Here is a 24,783-nt window from a genome sequence, read left to right on the forward strand (position 1 = left end):
GTATGGAGGAGAGGAGGAAAGGACAGTATGGAGGAGGAGGAGAGGATAGTATGGAGGAGAGGAGGGTTGGACGGTATGGAGGAGAGGAGGACAGGACAGTATGGAGGAGAGGAGGGTTGGACGGTATGGAGGAGGAGGAGAGGACGGTATGGAGGAGAGGAGGATTGGAGGAGAGGAGGATTGGACAGTATGGAGGAGGAGGAGAGGACGGTATGGAGGAGAGGAGGGTTGGACGGTATGGAGGAGGAGGAGAGGACGGTATGGAGGAGAGGAGGGTTGGACGGTATGGAGGAGGAGGAGAGGACGGTATGGAGGAGAGGAGGGTTGGACGGTATGGAGGAGGAGGAGAGGACGGTATGGAGGAGAGGAGGGTTGGACGGTATGGAGGAGGAGGAGAGGACGGTATGGAGGAGAGGAGGGTTGGACGGTATGGAGGAGAGGAGGGTTGGACGGTATGGAGGAGGAGGAGAGGACGGTATGGAGGAGAGGAGGGTTGGACGGTATGGAGGAGGAGGAGAGGACGGTATGGAGGAGAGGAGGATTGGAGGAGAGGAGGATTGGACGGACAGACCTGCACAATAAGAGACACACAGGAAGAGATTTCACAGATCTGCAGAAAGAGAGGGGGACATCTGGAGGCATGGAGACAGCTGGTACCAGCGAGGTTCTCTCCTCTCCTCTCCTCCTCCGTCTCCATGGTAACCTCTAGCATCTTACAAGGAGACAGCGAGGGAGAGAGGAAGGAGCCGCACAGACAGGACTTGTAAAGTGCAATGTAGAGGGAGAGCCATTGAGACAATGCTAGAGAAGGAGGTGACACGGCTGGGGGGGGGGGGGGGGGGGTGACAGACAAGACAGACGTCCGCGAGTCATTGAGAGAAAAGTGGTGAAGAGACAGGGAGGAGAGGAGACATAGGCGTTCTCGTCTTCTGTACAGCCTGTCCCCGTCTGTAATAACTTGTTCCATGAATGCAGCCACGGCTCTGCAGACCATCGCCACCGCGTTTAACCCTCTCCACCCCCCCATTAACATTTCATTTGAGCAGACCATTGCTCAGTGAACCTGCTGTGCAAGATAACTCATCTCCTCATCTCCTGGAGAGGCTGAGCAGCACTCAGGTACCCCCCCCCCCCCCAACCCCCCACCCCCAACCCCTCTGTTCCCAAGACACTGCAGAGTGTTGCATGCAACAGTGGACAAGGAAGGGTAAAGAGCAGAAGAGAAAGGTGGAGACAGTCTGCAAGGGAGGGAGAGAGATAATAAGAGTGGAAGGAAGGGAGAGAGAGGTGGGGGGGGTGGGGGGGGGTGGGAGTGAAAGTGGGAGAAGGAAGGAGCGCTCACTGATCCAGCTAGACACACTCCAGAGAAGCGTCACCCTCATCTGCACCCCCCTCAAAATCCAGCCTGCACCCCCAAAACTGAGGTCAGAGCAGTTGCATGAGCCCCCCCGTGGTGTCCGGTCTTTGCCTGTCTGCAGCTGTGACATTCAGTTCTCCGTGTGCTGCGTGTGGCGGAGCGTTATTCGTCTGTGTGGCAGCGGCAGCATCCACCTGTTGTGCAGAGGTGCAACAGCTGGGTGTAGCTGCATCGTGCATGCGTGTGCTTGTCTATGCATGTATGTGCATGTGTGTGTGTCACCCTGCCGGTGCATCCCGTGTGGGTGTGTCAGTTCCTATGTGCAACTTGCAAGTTTGCAGGGGGGGAGGGGGGGGGAAGGGGGGGCTTATTTGCTAAAGGCGGCGCAAAGAGCGGCAAGAAAGTGCAATAAGCTGCAGCAACTTGTTGTGTATTTCCCTGGGGGGGGGGTTCATTTCTATTTTACCTTTTTTTTTTTTTGACATTGCGATTTTTGTTGTTATTGGCCGCTGTGAGCGATCACCGTTTTGAAAAGGGCAGCGGGGGCCCGGCGCGCGAGGCGCACAAACGAATCGGATTTTTACTGTCGCCAGGTTAAGTTCTAGCTGAAGGACGGTCGATCGGTCGTAACGACCGTCTCTGGCACAAAACCTCAGTTCGGGGCAGGCGGTGCGAAGGGCAATGGTTTGTAAAGGGCACATGTAACGTAACGCGCTGAGCAGACGCTGTCGGCAGCATATAAATCCCGGGAGATAAGAAATGCGCGGAGAGCATCGCCAACCATCGCAGTTTGGAGCAGCCCGGGCAACGCAAGTATTTATTTTTTTTCCTTTCGAGCTGACCCTTTGCGCGTTGCTTTTATTTTATTAAGCAAACGTGAGACGACCGTCGCCCATCGGGGGGCTAGTTCCCGGCCCAATCAGGAAGCGACTGTACGCCGGCGGACGCGGGCTACGACCCGCTCCGGATAAGGCCGGTGCCAAGTGGTGTCTGCTCGGTGTATAAACAGGCATGCTGTACCGGTAACCTTTGTGCGTGGTTATGAAATGACCGTTCTTCGGCTCCTTCCTCCGAATGCCAATGGGTTGGCTAACGACGGCATGCAAAAAAAATCCACCCGCCGTTGGTCGCAGACGGCTACGGGTTACTGCACTTTGCTCGCTGGTCTTTCCTTGTTTTGGCGTTGAGGACACCAGTCGCTCTGCATACATATTTTGTGCAAGCAGAGGAGGTAGAGGATCTAGGCTGGGCTGGAGACACACGCGCGCTATGGCAATTATCACCATCTACGCCGGATAAGATCGCTCAGTCAGCTATTAAACTACCATTTCCATAAAAGCGTTAGGATGGCCATTACTGGTGCAATCATCTGCAGATCAGAACCTCCACCCAAGACACAGAGATAAGACAAAGTCACGCTTTGATTCGCACCTTCCTTAGAAGTTCGGGGACCGTGGTTCCACCAATATACATAATACGGGATACCGGCAATAAAATACGGGATCCTAGCATTGTATGAAGGGATATTTCAGAAGATAATGAGTGCGAACAGTGGCGTTGCTAGGGGAGTGCAGGGGGTGTGGTCCGCTCCCGGGTGCCACCCACTACAGGGGTGACAGCATCCCGCGGGTGATAGAAGCCCTGGCTCCATTTTGCATTTTTTTTGTTCATCCTGAAAACCCTCTTTCAGTGCGGGGGGTGGGGGGGGGGGGTATGTACTGAGAGAGAACTATATTAGGTTGAAGGGGGGGCTGTACTGATGGAGGGGGGTCTATACTTAGTGGAGGGGGGTCTACTAAAGGAAGGGGGTCTGTACTAAGGGGCGACTATAATTGGTGGAGGGGGGTGACACCATGTTTTACCGCACCGAGTGACACCAACCCTAGTGATGCCACTGAGTGCGAATGGCCTTTGCGGCTGTATTTGTCGGCTCTATATATCAAACTGACCTTTATATACATTTCCAGTCTTTGCCTTTACATTTGGCCTTGGGACAGGTCGCTTTTCCCCGTCCTCCTTGTGCGGTCACCTTGCAGCACAGACAGGGCTGGACTGGGGCGAAAAATTGGCCCTGGACTTCATCCAGGCCGGCCCACTTTAATTTTGAGTGTCCCGTCAGCAGTCCCCTTACATCAGTGTGTCCATCAGCAGTCCGCTTTCATCAGAGTGTACCCATCACCAGCAGCCCCCTTTCCTCAGAGTGTCCTCATGACAGCAGCCCCCTTTCATCAGAGTGTCCCCATCACCAGCAGCCCCCTTTCCTCAGAGTGTCCTCATGACCAGCAGCCCCCTTTCATCAGAGTGTCCCCATCACCAGCAGCCCCCTTTCCTCAGAGTCTCCTCATGACCAGCAGCCCCCTTTCCTCAGAGTGTCCCCATCACCAGCAGCCCCCTTTCATCAGAGTGTCCCCATCACCAGCAGCCCCCTTTCATCAGAGTGTCCCCATCACCAGCAGCCCCCTTTCCTCAGAGTGTCCTCATGACCAGCAGCCTCCTTTCATCAGAGTGTCCCCATCACCAGCAGCCCCCTTTCATCAGAGTGTCCCCATCACCAGCAGCCCCCTTTCCTCAGAGTGTCCTCATGACCAGCAGCCCCCTTTCCTCAGAGTGTCCCCATCACCAGCAGCCCCCTTTCCTCAGAGTGTCCTCATGACCAGCAGCCCCCTTTCCTCAGAGTGTCCCCATCACCAGCAGCCCCCTTTCATCAGAGTGTCCCCATCACCAGCAGCCCCCTTTCATCAGAGTGTCCCCATCACCAGCAGCCCCCTTTCCTCAGAGTGTCCTCATGACCAGCAGCCCCTTTCATCAGAGTGTCCTCATCACCAGCAGCCCCCTTTCATCAGAGTGTCCCTATCACCAGCAGCCCCCTTTCCTCAGAGTGTCCTCATGACCAGCAGCCCCCTTTCTTCATAGTGTCCCTATCACCAGCAGCCCCCTTTCATCAGAGTGTCCCCATCACCAGCAGACCCCTTTCATCAGAGTGTCCCCATCACCAGCAGCCCCCTTTCATCAGAGTGTCCCCATCACCAGCAGCCCCCTTTCATGAGACTGTCCCCATCACAAGCAACCCCCTTACATCAGAGTGTCCCCATCACCAGCAGCCCCCTTTCATCAGAGTGTCCCCATCACCAGCAGCCCCCTTTCATGAAACTGTCTCCATCACCAGCAGCCCCCTTACATCAGAGTGTCCCCATCACCAGCAGCCCCCTTACATCAGAGTGTCCCCCTCTCCTCCCCCTCCTATGTGCACTCACAGTTCTGAAGGCAGCATCTCATTCCTCTCTCCAGTCATGTGATAAATTACATGACAAGGGGAGAGAGGAAGGAAGGTCTGCCGGCTGTCTATCTCCCCCTGCAGGCTGGAGGGAGCAGAAAGTCTAATGCTCTCGCCAGCAAGTGAAGGCAGCTGATCCTCCTGACAGGAGTGAAATCGCAATCACTCACTGTCAGAGATGATTGGTTCCAGGACTGCACCTGACTGGCCCACTGAGCCATCGGCCCACCGGGAAACTCCTGGTAGTCCCGATGGTCAGTACATGCCTGAGCACAGATGATTACACAGTGCCCCCCGTTTTGCTGTTTTGGGACTTTTTAAGCTTTGATGACATCTATGGGAATTGTTCACAACTGTTGTGGTCCGGCATCAGAGCAAAAACACAGGCATAGGCTGCAAGCCGCAAACAGAAGAATCGGTGCTACTACCCCATATCACATATTGATGACAGAGCTCCCGGGGGGCTCGATCCACAGTCATTAGCTGAGTAGATAGTGTAAAGAAGATGATGCGCGCACCAGTTGTTGCTCTTAAGAAGCCCTCATCTTATTGGAAAACCCACAGCGTACAAACGCAGATAAAATAAGTTGACGCGTTTCAGCTTATAAGGCCTTAGTCATAAACCCATAGTTATGACTAAGGCCTTATAGGCTGAAACACGTCAACTGATTTTATCTGCGTTTGTACACTGTGGTTTTCCATGAAGGCTTCTTAAGAGCAGCAACCAGTGTGCGAATCATCTTCTTTGCAATAGCTAAAAGCCAGGGGCCCTGCTACAAAAATTGTGCTGCTGTCACGTACCCGACGGTAGAGCCTGATATGCATCTGGCGGCCTCTCTTACACCTCTGACTCGAGCCCCCCCCCCCCCCGGTAGAGAAGACACGGAGCGCAGGAGTGCAGAGTCGCACGAGTGCCTGATTGGTTGCAGACCGCGGAATACGAAGCAGCTGTAGGAGGAGCGGTAGCTCAGCAGGATTCTCCAGGCAGAAGAGAAGGATGGTACAGGCAGGCCGGGTCATACACTGGCGGACACGTCAGGAGCAGATGCGGAGGCAGAAGAATAGTCAGGATGCAGGCTGGGTCGGTGATGGGCTGGCAGCGAGGCAGCAGCAGGAGCAGGCAGGTGCGGTGGTCAGACAAGCCGGGTCGGGTGCAGGCGGATAGCAGGAATCGTCAGAGGCAAACCAGGTCGGGGAACAAGAATCAAGATGCAGGTAACAGGAACACGCGGGAACACTGTAGAGCAGACAGCACTGAGTCTGTGCACTGGCAGAGTTTAATAAGCCTGTTACTGGGTGTGCACGCGCATGCGCACGTGTGCTCGCTGATGCACGCATGCGCACAGGCGGCAGTCTGACAGGTTGTCTTGGATTCTCATCATGAATACTGCCATGCCCTTCCAGAGAATGCGCACGTGTGCACACCTGCGCGCACAGGGGAGCGCAGATGCACCGGAGGTGTTCTGACAGGGGCTGAGGTCACAGGTCGTATTCTTCGGCCACCATCTTGGGTACTGGCTAGCCCTTCCTGACAGCTGCGGACCAAAAGCAGATGTAAACCCTAACTGGATGGCATTTGGTTTGCGAAAGAACTATGTATGATACATGGATAGATATTTCCCCCCTCCCCTGTTTTCATCCTTTGTTGCATCTCAGTGCTGCTGATCTCCTGCGGCCTCTTTGCAGACGCTATGTGGTTGATTTACTAAAGGCGAATAGACTGTGGACTCTGCAAGGTGCACCCATTGGCCCAGGAACAGTTGCACCCATGGGCCTAGGAACAGTTGCACCCATGGGCCCAGGAACAGTTGCACTCATGGGCCCAGGGACAGTTGCACCCATGGGCCCAGGGACAGTTGCACCCATGGGCCCAGGGACAGTTGCACCCATGGGCCCAGGGACAGTTGCACCCATGGGCCCAGGGACAGTTGCACCCATGGGCCCAGGGACAGTTGCACATATGGGCCCAGGAACAGTTGCACCTATGGACCCAGAGAGAGTGCACCTGTAGCTCAGAAAGAGTTGCACCTATGGCCCAGGGACAGGTTCACTTATGGACCCAGGGACAGTTGCAGCCAAGGTCCCAGGGACAGTTGCAGCCAAGGTCCCAGAGCTTAGTAGTTGAGGTAAAGCTTAATTTTGCAAAAACTACCCAATCGCGTACAATGAAAAAAAAAAACAAAAAACAGCATTTTTGCTTGCACATGATTGGACGATCGAGGTCAGCACAGCTTCTGCTCATTTACTAAGCTCTGGAGCAACTGCTCATTGCAAAGTGCAACAGTCTATTTGCCTTTAGTAAATCAACTTCTTTCTGTCTATAGGCCCTCCGGCAATGACTGCATGGCTTGCACAGGACAGGTTCCCTTATGGACCATGCCTGAGTAATGTGTTCTCCACCTGAAGCCTGCGTGACAGAGTGACAACACGGCAGCACTTTCAGAGAAAGGGACAGAGCGTTGTCACCCTATAACAGGAAGTGCCTGCACAGAGGGCCTTCATTACAGGTATTCCTTTAGCGAAAGCTGTAGATTTTAAAAAAAATTCGTTTGAAATGACTTTAGCAGCTTATATGAGATTTATTGATTGGGTTTACAATTAAATTGAAAAAAAATGGACTATGAAATTCAGCAAAAGGGTAGCAAATTGATATAAAAATGTTTTCAAGGAGTTATGAAAAGATCTTATAGTAAGAAAACACTTCTTTGATGAAGTAGAGATGCTGGATAAAAGCACAAGAAACAGTTTTGTTGGGCCCATTGAACACATGGGCCTAGGGGACATTGCACCCATGGGCCCAGGAACAGTTACACCCATGGGCCCAGGAACAGCTGCACCCATGGACCCAGGAACAGTTGCACCTATGGACCCAGGAACAGTTGCACCCATGGGCCCAGGAACAGTTGCACCCATGGGCCCAGGAACAGTTACACCCATGGGCCCAGGAACAGTTACACCCATGGGCCCAGGAACAGTTACACCCATGGACCCAGGAACAGTTGCACCCATGGGTCCAGGAACAGCTGCACCTATGGACCCAGGAACAGTTGCACCCATGGGCCCAGGAACAGTTGCACCCATGGGCCCAGGAACAGTTACACCCATGGGCCCAGGAACAGTTGCACCCATGGGCCCAGGAACAGTTGCACCCATGGGCCCAGGAACAGTTGCACCCATGGGCCCAGGAACAGTTGCACCTATAGACCTAGGAACAGTTGCACCCATGGGCCCAGGAACAGTTGCACCCATGGGCCCAGGAACAGTTGCACCCATGGGCCCAGGAACAGTTACACCCATGGGCCCAGGAACAGTTGCACCCACGGGCCCAGGAACAGTTGCACCCACGGGTCCAGGAACAGTTGCACCCACGGGCCCAGGAACAGCTGCACCCATGGACCCAGGAACAGTTGCACCCATGGGCCCAGGAACAGTTGCACCCATGGGCCCAGGAACAGCTGCACCCATGGGCCCAGGAACAGTTGCACCCATGGGCCCAGGAACAGTTGCACCCATGGGCCCAGGAACAGTTGCACCCATGGGCCCAGGGACAGTTGCACATATGGGCCCAGGAACAGTTGCACCTATGGACCCAGAGAGAGTGCACCTGTAGCTCAGAAAGAGTTGCACCTATGGCCCAGGGACAGGTTCACTTATGGACCCAGGGACAGTTGCAGCCAAGGTCCCAGGGACAGTTGCAGCCAAGGTCCCAGGGACAGTTGCAGCCAAGGTCCCGGGGACAGTTGCAGCCATGGACCCGGGGACAGTTTCAGTCATGGACCCGGGGACAGTTGCAGCCATGGACCCAGGGACAGTTGCAGCCATGGACCCAGGGACAGTTGCAGCCATGGACCCAGGGACAGTTGCAGCCATGGACCCAGGGACACTTGCAGCCATGGACCCAGGGACAGTTGCAGCCATGGACCCAGGGACAGTTGCAGCCATGGACCCAGGGACAGTTGCAGCCATGGACCCAGGGACAGTTGCAGCCATGGTCCCAGGGACAGTTGCAGACATGCCCTGGGGAAAAGGGAAAGCGACACCTATGTAGTCAAGAACAATCACACCTATGGACCCAGGGAGAGTTGCAACCATGTACCCAAGAACAGGTTTACCCATGATCCCAGTAACAATTGCACCCATGAGACAGTTAAGCCCATGGACAATTGCGCCCCCTGTTGCGAAACACTGGGAATCCAAGCAGCGAAAATGGCACCCATAGGCCCAAGAACAGTTGCACCCTTGGCCCCAGGGAGAGTGTATGCACAGCCTAGGGAGAGTTGCACCCATGGGCTCAGGGACAGTTTCTCCCATGGACCCAGGAACAAACGTAGCCCTGCCGTTAAACACCGGGAACCCAACTAGATTTAATCTGAGATTCTTTGCTCTGTTTTGGGACCACTTGAATGCGTGCGGTTCATGAAACCCAACATGGCGCACGCGGCATCCAATAACTGCACACAAAACAATATATGTACAATATATGTACTGACACAGAAGCCCCCTTACAGGTGTCAGGAGACGGTTTCCCGGCCCCCCTGCACTTGCAAATGTTCAGGCAGAAAATACAGGGAGGGCTCTGCATGGCTGTGGGCTGGAGCTGGAAGCATCTTTTAGACAATAATATGCAATCAGGGAAGTGTAGGTTATTGTATGACTGTCTGAGTAACCGAATTCTCATCCTACAGGCAATGATCAGCTCGTCTTTGGGTTAACTCTCTGCCGTCCAAGATGAAGTGGTATGTACTGGGAAGGGATGAGGGCAGAACTGTAACGAAGGGGGGACGTGGGAAATCTTTTAGGAAGGGGATATATGTAGCTGCCGAGTGTAACCGACGGAGCTATTACATAAATATAAATAAGAGAAAGGATGTCGAAGGAAGGTAACGCGGAGACCATTGCATAACTGTCTAGATAAATAATTACACAGATGTGTCAGAGCAGTTTTTAAGGGTCAAAGTGAAGTAGAGGGGGGCAAAAATCTATGGGGTACAGTATTCGGGAGAGGCAATGTTTTTTTGTTTTTTTTGTACAGAATGTTATGTTTTCAGAACGTGTGTTGGTAAGGAAGCAATGTGAGAATGATTTACTAGGAAACAATGCCAGACCAGGGGAAACAGTGTCAGAGTATTCACTGTACACAATGACCATTTTCAGGGATGGTTAGAATTTCCAGTTAAAAGATAAAATGGTCACTTGATTGTAGAGTAATATTTAAAATGTCCTTCCAAAAACAGATAGATAAAATATTAGAAGAAAGCAATGTTAGAGTGTTCAGTTTAGAGGCAAGCAATGCTAGTATGTTTTGTATAGAAGGAAGCAATGTTATCATGTTCAGTTTATAGGTAAGCAATGTTAGAATGTTCATTTCAGAGGCAGGCATGGTAGCATGTTTAGTCTATAGGCAAGCAATGTTAGACTGCTTGGTTCAAAAGAAGGCAATGTTAGCATGTTCAGTTCAGAGGCAAGCAATGTAACAGTATCCAATTCAGAGGCAAGCATTGTAAGAGTTTCCAGTTCAGAGGCAAGCAATGTAAGAGTTTCCAGTTCAGAGGCAAGCAATGTAAGAGTTTCCAGTCTAGAGGCAAGCAATGTAAGAGTTTCCAGTTTCGAGGCAAGCAATGTAAGAGTTTCCAGTTTAAAGGCAAGCAATGTAAGAGTTTCCAGTTTAGAGGCAAGCAATGTTACAGGTGTTGGTTTAGAAGAAAACCATGTTAGCATGTTATGTTCAGAGGCAAGCAATGTAACAGTATCCAGTTCAGAGGCAAGCATTGTAAGAGTTTCCAGTTTGGAGGCAAGCAATGTAACAGTATCCAGTTTAGAGGTAAGCATTGTAAGAGTTTCCAGTTTAGAGGCAAGCAATGTAAGAGTTTCCAGTTCAGAGGCAAGCAATGTAAGAGTTTCCAGTTTAGAGGCAAGTAATGTAAGAGTTTCCAGTTCAGAGGCAAGCAATGTAAGAGTTTCCAGTTTAGAGGCAAGCAATGTAACAGTATCCAGTTTAGAGATAAGCATTGTAAGAGTTTCCAGTTTCGAGGCAAGCAATGTAAGAGTTTCCAGTCTAGAGGCAAGCAATGTAAGAGTTTCCAGTTTAGAGGCAAGCAATGTAAGAGTTTCCAGTTTAGAGGCAAGCAATGTAAGAATTTCCAGTTTTGAGGCAAGCAATGTTACAGGTGTTGGTTTAGAAGAAAACCATGTTAGCATGTTATGTTCAGAGGCAAGCAATGTTACCATGTTCAGTTTAGAAGAAAGCAATGTTGGCAAGTTCAGTTCAGAGGTAAGCAATCATAAAGAGCTTTCAAGGCTAGCATTGCCAGAATGTTAATTTCAAAGGCACGCGTATTAGTGTTTAGTTTAGAATCAATCAATGTTAGACTGCTTGGTTTAGAAGAAAGAAATGTTAGCATGTTCAGATTATAGGCAAGCAATGTTACCAAGTTCATTTCACTTGCAAGCAATAATAAAGTGTTTTGTTTAAAGGCAAGCAATTCTAGAATGTTCATTTCAGAAGCAAGTGTATTAGTGTTTAGTTTAGAGGCAAGCAATGTTAGACTGCTTGGTTTAGAGGCAAGCAATGTTAGACTGCTTGGTTTAGAGGCAAGCATCGTTAGACTGCTTGGTTTAGAGGCAAGCAATGTTAGACTGCTTGGTTTAGAGGCAAGCCATGTTAGACTGCTTGGTTTAGAGGCAAGCAATGTTAGACTGCTTAGTTTAGAGGCAAGCAATGTTAGACTGCTTGGTTTAGAGGCAAGCAATGTTAGACTGCTTGGTTTAGAAGAAAGAGTAATAGAGTAATATTTAAAATGTCCTGCCTAAAACATATAGATAAAATATTAGAAGAAAGCAATGTTAGAGTGTTCAGTTTAGAGGCAAGCAATGCTAGTATGTATTGTATAGAAGGAAGCAATGTTATCATGTTCAGTTTATACGTAAGCAATGTTAGCAAGTTCATTTTAATGGCAAGCAATGAGGTGTTTAGAGGCAAGCAATGTTAGAATGTTTATTTCAGAGGCAGGTATGTTAGCATTTTTAGTCTAGAGGCAAGCAATGTTAGACTACTTGGTTTAAAAGAAGGCAATGTTAGCATGTTCAGTTCAGAGGTAAGCAATCATAAAGGCTAGCTTTGCCAGAATGTTAATTTCAAAGGCAAGTGTATTAGTGTTTCGTTTCGAGGCAAGCAACGTTAGACTGCTTGGTTTAGAAGAAAGAAATGTTAGCATGTTAAGATCATAGGCAAGCAATGTTACCAAGTTCATTCCACTTGCAAGCAATAATAAAGTGTTTCGTTTAAAGGCAAGCAATGCTAGAATGTTCATTTCAAAGGCAAGTGTATTCATGTTTAGTTTAGAGACAAGCAATGTTAGACTGCTTGGTTTAGAAGAAAGCAATGCAGAAAGCAGAGGAAAGTATGCTAGCATGTTTAGTATACAGGCAAGCAATGTTAGAGTGATCCGTTTAGAGTTAAGCAATGTTAGACTGGTTTAAAAGAAGGCAACATTAGCGTGTTCATTTTGGAACAAGCAATGTTTGAATGTTGAGTTCAGAGGCAAGCAAGAATAATGTTAAAATGCTCAGTTCAGAGGCAAGCAATGTTAGACTGCTTGGTTTAGAAGAAAGCAATGTTAGCAAGTTCATTTCACTGGCAAGCAATGAAAACATGTTTAGTTTAGAGGCTAACAAAGCTAGATAGTTGATTTCAGGGGCCAGCATGTTAGAATGTTTAGTTTAGAGGTAAGCAATGTTAGACTGCTTGCGTTAAAAGAAAGCTAGGTTACCATGTTCAGTTTAGAGGCAAGCAATGTTTCAATGTTCAGTTCAAATGTAAGCGTTTTCAGGTTAGAAGCAAGCAATGTTACAGCGGTTTGTTTAAAAGAAAACAATGTTAGCACGTTAATTTAAGAGGCAAGCAACGTTAGGTTGCTTGATTTAGAAGAAGTAATGTTAGAATGTTCAGTTAATATGCAAGCAATGTTAGCAAGTTGAAAGGGTTGTAAAGGTTCATATTTTTTCACCTTAATGCATCCTATACATTAAGGTGAAAAAACACCTGGGAGTGAAAGGCCGCCCAGCCCCTCCGTTTTACTAACCTGACCCCTATAACTAGACCCGGCAGGGGCACACTGTCTTTCTGCCCGGGGTTCTCGGCTCTTGATTGGATAGATTGATAGCAGCGCAGCCATTGGCTCCCGCTGCTGTCAATCAAATCCAATGACACGGGCTCCAGGGGGTGGGGCAGAGTCCTGCATTCGGCCTCTATGGACACCGAATGCTGGACTCTGGAGCGCATCCACAAGGTAACCCCCCGGGAGAGCGCTTCTCCTAGGGGATTATCTGACGTGGGGAGGAGCCGCGAGAGCCGCAGAGGGACCCCAGAAGCAGGTTTCGGGGCCACTCTGTGCAAAACGAGCTGCACAGTGGAGGTAAGTATGATATGTTTGTTATTTTTCTTTTTTCTTTTAAACAAACCCTTACAATCACTTTCATTTTACTGGCAAGCAATGATAGAATGTTCCTCTCAGAGGAAAGCGTGTTTAGTCTAGAGGGGAGTATGGTTAGACTGCTTGGTTTAAAATAAAGCAATGTTAGCAAGGTAAGAAATATAAAAGTTTTCCATTTAAAGGCAAGCAATGTTACAGAGGTTTGGTTTATAAAAAAAATAACATTAGCATGTTAGGTTAAGAGACAAGCAATGTTAGCATGTTTAGCAAGCAATGGTAACAAGTTCACATCACTGGCAAGCAATGCTAGAATGTTCATTTGGTGGAAAACATATTAGAGTGTTTAGTCAAGAGGCAAACAATGTGAGACTGCTTGTTTTAAAAGAAAGCAATATTAGGGTGTTCAGTTCAGAGGCAAGCAATGTAAGAGTTTTCAGTTTAGAGGCAAGCAGTTTTACAGAGGTCTGGTTTAGAAGGAGCCGATGTTAGAATGTTACGTTAAGAGACAAGCAATGTTCATTTTAGAAGAAAGCAAAGTTCAGGTCAGAGGCAAGCAATGATAAAGGGTTTACTTTAAAAGCAAGCAATGTTAGAGTGTTCATTGCAGAGGCAAGCAATGCTAGAATGTTTAGTTTAGAGTCAAGGAATGTTAGACTGCTTGGTTTAATGGAAAGCAATGTTAGAGTGTTCTGTTTGGAGGTAAGCAATGTTTCAATAATCAGTTCAGAGGCAAGCAATGTCAAATTCTTCAAAGTGGAGCTCCAGGCTCCTTCAGAAAAAAATTAGAAGTCAGCAGCTACAAATAATGTAGCTTATGACATTTAATATTAGGGCACTTACCTAATTAACCTATTTTTCAATTGGCTCTCGAGTGCTGCCTCCACCATCTCGGCTAGAGGAAGTCGGCAGTGAAGCCTCGCGGCTTCACAGCCAGTGCCCACATGTGCGTTGCAGGGGGCTGAACTTTGGGCTGAGTTTGCTGCGGCAAAACCAGGTAGCTGCCCCCTCCCCTCCCCGAAAGGTGCCAAACGTGGCAGCAGAGGAGGGGGAGAGGAGGCAGATAAGCAGAGCTCCCCCTTTTGGGTGGAGCTTCGATTTAAAGGCAATAAACATTATAGAGGTTTGGTTTGGAAGAAAACAACGTTAGCACGTTATGTTCAGTGGCAAGCAATGTTAGCATGTTCAGTTTAGAAGAAAGCAATGTTGGAGTGATCAGTTTAGAGGTGAGCAATGTTAGACTTTGGTTTGGGAGAAGGCAACATTAACATGTTCAGTTTGGAACAAGCAATGTTAGACTGTTTTCTATAGAAGAAAGCAATGTTAGCATGTTCAGTTTATAGGCAAACAATTGTAGCATGTTCACTTCACGAGCAAGCAATAAGTGTTACAGAGGTTTGGTTTATAAAAAAACAATGTTAGCATGTTACGTGAGACAAGCAATGTTCGCATGTTCAGCAAGCAATGGTAGCAAGTTCACATCACTGGCGAGCAATAAGTGTTTAGAGGCAAGCAATGCTGGTATGTTAATTTTGGTGGAAAACATGTTAAGCCCCGTACACACGAGAGGACTTATGTCCGACAGACTTCCGAAGGAGTTCTGCCGGAGTTCTGCCGGAGTTCCGACAGAGTTCTGACGGACTTTTCGACTGAGCGGACTTGGCCACACACAAATTGTTAAGGACTTCAGGTAAAGAGTCTGACTTAGTGGAAGGGGACCTCTCTTACGGCTCTGGTTCTGGTCTCACTGGAATGGGAACAGGGAGACCGGAGCGCAGCGGGGTAGGAGAGTCCAGCCAGGTGCAGCAGCAGGTGCTGGGTAGGTAAGAATCCTCTGGAGCAGGAACTCTCTGTAGCAGGACAGCAGCTGGGAGAAGGCCGCAGACTGTGGAATCAGGATGGATGGATCTTCTGGATGCGAAGGTAGCAGGCACAGAAGTAAGCAGGAGACAGCAGAGGTATCAGGTACAAGCAGAGGTTCGGCAACAGGAAGACAGTCCAAGAAGGGTCAAACAAGCCGGGGTCGGAGCAGGAGAGGTCAACGAGGTCAGACGGAGCCGGGTCAGGTATCAGATAGGTAGCAGGCAGGTAAGCAGGTAACTTCAGGCACAAGCTGCAGACGAGACAGCACAGAACCCCTGCAACTGTGCCTTTAAAAAGGGCCACTGGCGCCAAACGAACTAACGCTCGCCCGTGCGTGTACCACGCGCACACGCGAACGACGTGCACCAGCGCGCGTCGGAAGACGCTCGTGCCCACGACGACCCACCGGCACGAACGCGCGTGCGCGAACGGAGAGCCGATCGCACGGAACGGACGGATTCCTGACACAATCACACTAAACTCCGACGGATTGGAACATGATGACGTACGACTGGACTCGAATAAGGAAGTTCATAGCCAGTAGCCAATAGCTGCCCTAGCGTCGGTTTTAGTCCGTCGGAATAGCATACACACGAGCGAATTTTTCGGTAGGAACTGGGTCCGGCGGAGTTCCGTCGGAAAAATTTGAAGCATGTTCCATTTCTAAAGTCCGTCAGACTTTTGCGAATCAAAAGTCCGTTGCAGCCCCACACACGATCGAATAGTCTGACGGAATCAGTCCGTCGGACTTTGGATGTTGAAAAGTCCGCTCGTGTGTACGCGGCATTAGAGTGTTTAGTCAAGAGGCAAACAATGGTAGACTGCTTGGTTTAAAAGAAAGCAATGTTAGGGTGTTCAGTTTTAGAGGCAAGCAATGTTACAGAGGTTTGGTTTAGAAGGAAACAATGTTAGTATGTTATGTTAAGAGACAAGCAATGTTCAATTTAGAAGAAAACAAAGTTGGCAAGTTCAGGTCAGAGGCAAGCAATGATAAAGAGTTTTTAGATTAGGGGCAAGCAATGATAAAGTGTCTACTTTAGAGGCAAGCAATGTTAAAATGTTAATTTCAGAGGCAAGCAGGCTAAAGTGTTTAGTTTAGAGTCCAGGAATGCTAGCCTGCTTGGTTTAATAGAAATCATTGCTAGTGTGCTCTGTTTAGAGGTAAGCAATGTTTCAATAATCAGTTCAGAGGCAAGCAATGTAACATTTTTCAGCTTGAAGACAAGAAACATTATAGAGTTTTGATTTAGAAGAAAACAATGTTAGCATGTTACCTTCAGAGGCAAGCAATGTTAGAAAGTTCCGTTCAGAGGCAAGCAATGTTAGAAAGTTCCATTCAGAGGCAAGCAATGTTAGCATGTTCCGTTCAGAGGCAAGCAATGTTAGAAAGTTCCGTTCAGAGGCAAGCAATGTTAGCATGTTACGTTCAGAGGCAAGCAATGATAAAGTGTTTAGTTTACAGGCACGCAATATTAGAATGATCAGTTTAGAGGTAAGCAATGTTAGACTGGTTTAGTAGAAGGTAACATTAGCGTGTTCAGTTTGGAACAAGAAATGTCTGAATGTTCAGTTCAGAGACAAGCAAGAATAATTTTAGAATGCTCAGTTAGGGGCACACAATGTTATATTATTTAGCACAGAGTCAAGCAATGTGTAAATGCTCAGTTTAGAGGTAACCAATGTTAGACTGTTTGGTATAGAAGAAAGCAATGTTAGTATGTTCCGTTTATAGGCAAGCAATTGTAGCAAGTTCACTTCACTGGCAAGCAATAAGCGTTTAGAGGCAAGCAAAGCTAGAATGGTAATTTCAATGGAAATCATATTAGAGTAGTTAGTCAAGAGGTAAACAATGTTAGACTGCTGGATGCAAGCCATTTTAAAAATTTAAAATCATGCATTTGTGTAGCAAAAATCTGAATGCAATCTATAGACTAGGGGGATCCAGGATAGAAAAAGACCTGGGGGATGATAGGCTCAGCAATGCCCAGCTGCTGCTAACAAAGCAAACAGAATATTGGTAGTAAAAAGGGGATCAACTCCAGAGATAAAACGATAATGCTCCCGCTCTACAAGACTCTGGTCTGGCCTCACCTGGAGTATGCAGTCCAGTTCTGGGCACTAGAGGCAAGCAATGTGTTTAGTTTAGAGGCAAGCAGTGTGTTTATATTTAGAGGCAAGCAATGTGTTTATATTTAGAGGCAAGCCAATGTGTTTAGTTTAGAGGCAAGCAGTGTGCTTAGTTTAGAGGAAAGCAATGTGTTTAGTGTAGAGGCAAGTGATGTGTTTAGTTTAGAGGCAAGCAATGTGGTTATATTTAGAGGCAAGCAATGTGTTTAGTTTAGAGGCAAGTGATGTGTTTAGTGTAGAGGCAGGCAATGTGTTTGGTGTAGAGGCAGGCAATGTGTTTAGTGTAGAGGCAAGCAATGTGTTTAGTGTAGAGGCAAGCAATGTGTTTAGTGTAGAGGCAGGCAATGTGTTTAGTGTAGGGGCAGCCAATGTGTTACGTTTAGAGGCAAGCAATGTGTTTAGTGTAGAGGCAGGCAATGTGTTTAGTGTAGAGGCAGGCAATGTGTTTGGTGTAGAGGCAGGCAATGTGTTTAGTGTAGAGGCAAGCAATGTGTTTAGTGTAGAGGCAAGCAATGTGTTTAGTGTAAGGGCAGCCAATGTGTTACGTTTAGAGGCAAGCAATGTGTTTAGTGTAGAGGCAAGCAATGTGTTTATATTTAGAGGCAAGCAATGTGCTTAGTGTAGGGGCAAGCAATGTGTTTAGTGTAGAGGCAAGCAATGTGTTAAGTTTAGAGGCAAGCAATGTGTTTAGTGTAGAGGCAAGTGATGTGTTTAGTGTAGAGGGAAGCAATGTGTTTAGTGTAGAGGCAAGCAATGTGTTTATATTTAGAGGCAAGCAATGTGTTTAGTGTGGAGGCAAGCAATGTGTTTAGTGTAGAGGCAAGCAATGTGTTTATATTTAGAGGCAAGCAATGTGTTTAGTGTGGAGGCAAGCAATGTGTTTAGTGTAGGGGCAAGCAATGTGTTACGTTTAGAGGCAAGCAATGTGTTTAGTGTAGAGGCAGGCAATGTGTTAAGTTTAGAGGCAAGCAATGTGTTTAGTGTGGAGGCAAGCAATGTGTTTAGTGTAGAGGCAAGCAATGTGTTTATATTTAGAGGCAAGCAATGTGTTTAGTGTGGAGGCAAGCAATGTGTTTAGTGTAGGGGCAAGCAATGTGTTACGTTTAGAGGCAAGCAATGTGTTTAGTGTAGAGGCAGGCAATGTGTTTAGTGTAGAGGCAGGCAATGTGTTAAGTTTAGAGGCAAGCAATGTGTTTAGTGTAGAGGCAAGCAATGTGTTTAGTGTAGAGACAAGCGATGTGTTTAGTGTAGAGGCAAGCAATACTAGCATCTTTGGTTTAGTCGCCACCAATGCCGCGATCTTACAGCGTTAGAATGGGCTGACTCTCAATGCTCAGTACAGAGGCAAGAAATCTTAGAATGCTTACTTTAGTGGCAAGCAATTCTAGAATGGTCATTGTTTTTTTTTTTGAAGGACTCTTATATTTTCCATTTATAAAGGAAGGAAGAGTGGTGAGTTTGAGATAAAGAATGCACGATGTATGGGGAATTTAGAATGGTTTTCTTTCTGCTGGAATAATGTTGAAGTTCCATTTCATGAAGGAGCAGTGCCTGAACATTCAATGAGGGAAACAAAGAAAGGTTGAATAGTCGGGATACGGAGAGTCTTTATGTACTATATACAGAAAAGCATTGTTGTAAAGAGCAGAACATGGATACTGAAGGCCAGGACAGATATAGCAATGCTCATTGTATTGGGATTCACTTATGGAGAAAGATCACGACTTGCAGCCTAGGTGAGGCATTGTAAAATGGCCACTGTAATGGGATAATATTAGAAAATACGAGAAAGCAATGGCAGGATAAAGAGTGCGCGGGGAATCGTCAATAGAACGCTCGGCGCTCTGAGAAGCAACATTAGAACTTCCACCCTGTCCATTATCTTTTTATGAATGGTCGGTGTTAGGGGAGCGCTGTTACCATGGGCAGCGTATAGGAAGGCGATGCTGCAATCCTCGGCGTGCCGGCGAGCAACAGTGCGTGGGAAAGTCAGACCTCCAATGTGTTCAGTGCAGGGAAGCAAAATTACAATACAGATACTATCATCTGTGCTAGACTGTACACTGTGGGAAAGCAGTATTACAATATAAAAAGGCAGCAATTAGTGCTGCTAGAGTGTGAAATGTGGGTACACTTATTACAATATATACACTGCAATCACAGCTAGTGTGGGAAGGGATGCCAGGAGATTTACATGGATGGAAAGCCGCTATAGAATGTGCAGTGTGGGAGAAAAGCAATATCGGGATACATGAGGTGTAGAGACGCAATCCTGGGCTGCTTATGGGGGGGGGGAAGCAAAGTTTGGACGTGTCGAGAACAAGGGAAGCGAGGCTACAATGTATAGAGACAAAATCTGCAGGAGAGAAACCCCAAAAACATGGAATAATGTTACAATATAAAGTGTGCAGGGAAACAATAATATAATATAAGCTGGAGAAAGAAGAGAAAGAAGCAGTGTGTGTGTGTGTAAGTCAGCAATGTTAGCTGAGGCAGGTTGTAGGGAAGCAATGTGAGGGTAGAAGGTAGGCAGGGAAGCAGCAAGGAAGCAGCAATGGGAGGTAATGGCAGGGAAGCAGCAATGGGAGGTAATGGCAGGGAAGCAGCAATGGGAGGTAATGACAGGGAAGCAGCAATGGGAGGTAATGGCAGGGAAACAATGTTAGAATGGACAGAGTGGCAGTGCTAGAGCATGCAAAGGGTTATCAATGTATGGTGTATGGGAAAGCAATATATATAGAAGTATATAGTGTACTGTATATGAGAAAGCAGCATTCAGACCTACAATGTACAGAAAGTGGGGGGGACAATGTTAGAATGTACCGTGCGCAGTAAAGCATGTGAAGTCCACAGGGAAGAAAAATAAAAATGTGCAATGTTTGGGAAATACATTTTAGAATGTAAAGTGTGCAGGAAAGCAATGTGAGAATGTACAATGCATGTAAAAGCAGCGCGTGAGCGTATCATGTGACGGAAAGCAAAGATACAGTATACAGAGTGTGAGAAAACAATGTACAGAGTGTACAATGTGTGAGAAGGTAGAGTATATAGTGTGTATGAAAGCAATATACAGAGTGTACAATGTGTGAGAAGGTAGAGTATATAGTGTGTATGAAAGCAATGTACAGAGTGTAAAGTGTGCGCAAAACCAACGTTAAATTGTTCAGTGCGTAGGAAAACAACATTGTACAGGAAAGCAATACTAGAGTGTACAGAAGCAATGTATGAGTGTAAATGTTAAAATGTAAGGTGTGTGAGAAAGCAATGTTGGGGTGTACAGTTTTCAGGAAAGCAATGTTAGAGTGGACCGGGTGAAGGAAAGCAATGTTGGGGTGTACACTGTGCCAGAAGCAATGTTGGGGTGTACACTGTGCCAGAAGCAATGTTGGGGTGTACACTGTGCCAGAAGCAATGTTGGGGTGTATACTGTGCCAGAAGCAATGTTGGGGTGTACACTGTGCTAGAAGAATTGCTGGGCTGTACACTGTGCCAGAAGCAATGTTGGGGTGTATACTGTGCTAGAAGCATTGCTGGGCTGTACACTGTGCCAGAAGCAATGTTGGGGTGTACACTGTGCCAGAAGCAATGTTGGGGTGTACACTGTGCCAGAAGCAATGTTGGGGTGTACACTGTGCCAGAAGCAATGTTGGGGTGTACACTGTGCTAGAAGCATTGCTGGGCTGTACACTGTGCCAGAAGCAATGTTGGGGTGTACACTGTGCTAGAAGCATTGCTGGGCTGTACACTGTGCCAGAAGCAATGTTGGGGTGTACACTGTGCCAGAAGCAATGTTGGGGTGTACACTGTGCCAGAAGCAATGTTGGGGTGTACACTGTGCTAGAAGCATTGCTGGGCTGTACACTGTGCCAGAAGCAATGTTGGGGTGTACACTGTGCTAGAAGCATTGCTGGGCTGTACACTGTGCCAGAAGCAATGTTGGGGTGTACACTGTGCTAGTAGCAATGTTGGGGTGTACACTGTGCTAGAAGCAATGTTGGGGTGTGCACTGTGCCAGAAGCAATGTTGGAGAGTACACTGTGCCAGAAGCAATGTTGGGGTGTACACTGTGCCAGGAGCAATGCTGGGGTGTACACTGTGCCAGAAGCAATGTTGGGGTGTACAGTGTGCCAGAAGCAATGTTGGGGTGTACACTGTGCCAGAAGCAATGTTGGGGTGTACAGTGTGCCAGAAGCAATGTTGGGGTGTACACTGTGCCAGAAGCAATGCTGGGGTGTACACTGTGCCAGAAGCAATGTTGGGGTGTACACTGTGCCAGAAGCAATGTTGGGGTGTACACTGTGCCAGAAGCAATGCTGGGGTGTACACTGTGCCAGAAGCAATGTTGGGGTGTACACTGTGCTAGAAGCATTGCTGGGCTGTACACTATGCCAGAAGCAATGTTGGGGTGTACACTGTGCCAGAAGCAATGTTGGGGTGTACACTGTGCTAGAAGCATTGTTGGGGGTGTACACTGTGCTAGAAGAATTGTTGGGGTGTGCACTGTGCCAGAAGCAATGTTAGGGTGTACACTGTGCCAGAAGCAATGTTGGGGTGTACACTGTGCTAGAAGCATTGCTGGGCTGTACACTGTGCCAGAAGCAATGTTGGGGTGTACACTGTGCTAGTAGCAATGTTGGGGTGTACACTGTGCTAGTAGCAATGTTGGGGTGTACACTGTGCCAGAAGCAATGTTGGAGAGTACACTGTGCCAGAAGCAATGTTGGGGTGTACACTGTGCCAGGAGCAATGTTGGGGTGTACAGTGTGCCAGAAGCAATGTTGGGGTGTACAGTGTGCCAGAAGCAATGTTGGGGTGTACACTGTGCCAGAAGCAATGTTGGGGTGTACAGTGTGCCAGAAGCAATGTTGGGGTGTGCACTGTGCCAGAAGCAATGTTGGGGTGTACACTGTGCCAGAAGCAATGCTGGGGTGTACACTGTGCCAGAAGCAATGTTGGGGTGTACACTGTGCCAGAAGCAATGCTGGGGTGTACACTGTGCCAGATGCAATGTTGGGGTGTACACTGTGCCAGAAGCAATGTTGGGGTGTACAGTGTGCCAGAAGCAATGTTGGGGTGTACACTGTGCCAGAAGCAATGTTGGGGTGTACACTGTGCCAGAAGCAATGCTGGGGTGTACACTGTGCCAGAAGCAATGTTGGGGTGTACAGTGTGCCAGAAGCAATGTTGGGGTGTACACTGTGCCAGAAGCAATGCTGGGGTGTACACTGTGCCAGACGCAATGTTGGGGTGTACACTGTGCCAGACGCAATGTTGGGGTGTACACTGTGCCAGAAGCAATGTTGGGGTGTACACTGTGCCAGAAGCAATGCTGGGGTGTACACTGTGCCAGAAGCAATGTTGGGGTGTACAGTGTACCAGAAGCAATGTTGGGGTGTACACTGTTCCAGAAGCAATGTTGGGGTGTACAGTGTACCAGAAGCAATGTTGGGGTGTACACTGTTCCAGAAGCAATGTTGGGGTGTACACTGTGCCAGAAGCAATGTTGGGGTGTACACTGTGCCAGAAGCAATGTTGGGGTGTACAGTGTACCAGAAGCAATGTTGGGGTGTACACTGTTCCAGAAGCAATGTTGGGGTGTACACTGTGCCAGAAGCAATGTTGGGGTGTAAAGTGTGTGTAAAAGCAAAGCTTGAATGTAGAGTTTGCAGGAAAGCAATGTCGGAGTGTACAGTGTGCAGAAAAGTGATGTTAAAATGTCTGAGGTACCGAGAAATGGTGGAAGAAGAAGCTGGTTCCCCTTTATGGAGACCATTAGGGATGATGAGGTGTCGGTCTTTCCGATGGACGCAGTGGCGGTGAGGAAGACATGCACAGCTTGGACCACATCCAGACAGAGAAGGAAAATCTCCTTTTCATGAACTGGGATGGAAGCGCAATGTCCTGGTTAAGGTGAAAGGTCATTGCAACCTTGGGAAACAAGGGGGGCCGCAGGCCTTAATGCCACCTTATCCTCATGTAAGCCTAGAAATGTCTCTTTACAGGTCAAAGGTGCAGACACATGCCTCGCAGAGGTAATGGCAGCAAGGAAAACGGCCTTGTTTGTGAGTGTAGTAAGAGGAATATTCCCGATAGGTTGAAAGGGCATTTTTTGAAGTGCTGAGGGAACTAAATTAAAATCCCAAGGAGACACTCACAGGTGGGCACTACAGGTAACACTCACAGGTGGGCACTACAGGTAGAGCACTCACAGGTGGGCACTACAGGTAGAGCACTCACAGGTGGGCACTACAGGTAGAGCACTCACAGGTGGGCACTACAGGTAGAGCCTCACAGGTGGGCACTACAGGTAGAGCCTCACAGGTGGGCACTACAGGTAACACTCACAGGTGGACACTACAGGTAGAGCACTCACAGGTGGGCACTACAGGTAGAGCACTCACAGGTGGGCACTACAGGTAACACTCACAGGTGGGCACTACAGGTAGAGCACTCACAGGTGGGCACTACAGGTAACACTCACAGGTGGGCACTACAGGTAGAGCCTCACAGGTGGGCACTACAGGTAGAGCCTCACAGGTGGGCACTACAGGTAGAGCCTCACAGGTGGGCACTACAGGTAACATTCACAGGTGGGCACTACAGGTAGAGCACTCACAGGTGGGCACTACAGGTAACACTCACAGTTGGGCACTACAGGTAGAGCACTCACAGGTGGGCACTACAGGTAGAGCACTCACAGGTGGGCACTACAGGTAACACTCACAGGTGGGCACTACAGGTAGAGCACTCACAGGTGGGCACTACAGGTAACACTCACAGGTGGGCACTACAGGTAGAGCCTCACAGGTGGGCACTACAGGTAGAGCCTCACAGGTGGGCACTACAGGTAGAGCCTCACAGGTGGGCACTACAGGTAACATTCACAGGTGGGCACTACAGGTAGAGCACTCACAGGTGGGCACTACAGGTAGAGCACTCACAGGTGGGCACTACAGGTAACACTCACAGTTGGGCACTACAGGTAGAGCCTCACGATAAACACCCCAGATGAAGGATTTCATCAAAGAACGAGTGGCTCGTAGTCTTTGGAAGAAAACTGCAAACGTGAGATGATCAGACCTTTGATATCACTCGGGTCCAATTCTTGATCCAGACCCGATTCCAAAAAAAGGTCAGGATTTGTCCCGGCCAGTATTTTCTGGGATGAAAGTTTCTTTCCTTGCACCAAGCAAAGCATAACTTCTATTTGCGATGGACCTTGTAGGAAGTGGATTATATGTCTTTTAATATTAGAAGAATAACCAAATCAGAGCCGATAAAGCCAGTGACTATGAAGCAGGAGGGTCAACCAGTTCTTGGGACAGAAGAACCCGTTAATCTGAGGAAGACCATGGAGTATCTACCAGAATTCTGATCGGGTCAGAGTAGCACATCTATCTGGGCCAATTCAGAGCTATACAGATCCTCAGAATGCCCTCCATCTTGATCAGGTTGTACTGATCTTATGGACCCACCAGAATATCCACTGCCTTCACCGGGGGATCCCTCACCTGGAGATCAACCTGAACAGTTTGTTGTTGTATCTGAAGACCTGAAGAACCACATCCATCATCCCCCACCTGTGAGGCATTCTCTGGAACACTACTGGGTGTAGGGATCATTCCCCCTGGTCCAAGTCTGTTGGCTGAGGTAGTCCGCCTGCCAATTGTCTATGCCTGGGATGTGAAAAGTGGCTGGAACATGAATTTCTGCCTACGACAGAATCCTTTCTA

At 48.2% G+C, this 24,783-nt stretch overlaps 1 protein-coding gene across 3 annotated transcripts in view; it reads left to right on the forward strand.

Moving 5' to 3' along the window:
• Positions 1-857: 857 nt before the first annotated feature.
• The window catches only part of PIANP (PILR alpha associated neural protein), a 114,621-nt gene continuing 90,695 nt past the window's right edge, over positions 858-24,783 (forward strand). The window contains exons 1-2 of one of the 3 annotated variants that reach the window (XM_077467122.1): positions 858-1,119; positions 9,317-9,367. In XM_077467122.1, the coding sequence (XP_077323248.1) occupies positions 9,360-9,367 (8 nt within the window). In that variant the 5' untranslated portion in view covers positions 858-1,119; positions 9,317-9,359. Of the gene's footprint in view, positions 1,120-1,295; positions 1,425-5,519; positions 5,847-9,316; positions 9,368-24,783 lie in introns of those variants that run through there. The other 2 variants (XM_077467121.1, XM_077467123.1) reach the window with 2 other exon arrangements.

The sequence above is a fragment of the Lithobates pipiens genome, unplaced genomic scaffold (assembly GCF_037356315.1).
Source record: "Lithobates pipiens isolate NorthernLeopardFrog02 unplaced genomic scaffold, aLitPip1_a1.2 Scaffold_47, whole genome shotgun sequence".
Taxonomy (NCBI): domain Eukaryota; kingdom Metazoa; phylum Chordata; class Amphibia; order Anura; family Ranidae; genus Lithobates; species Lithobates pipiens.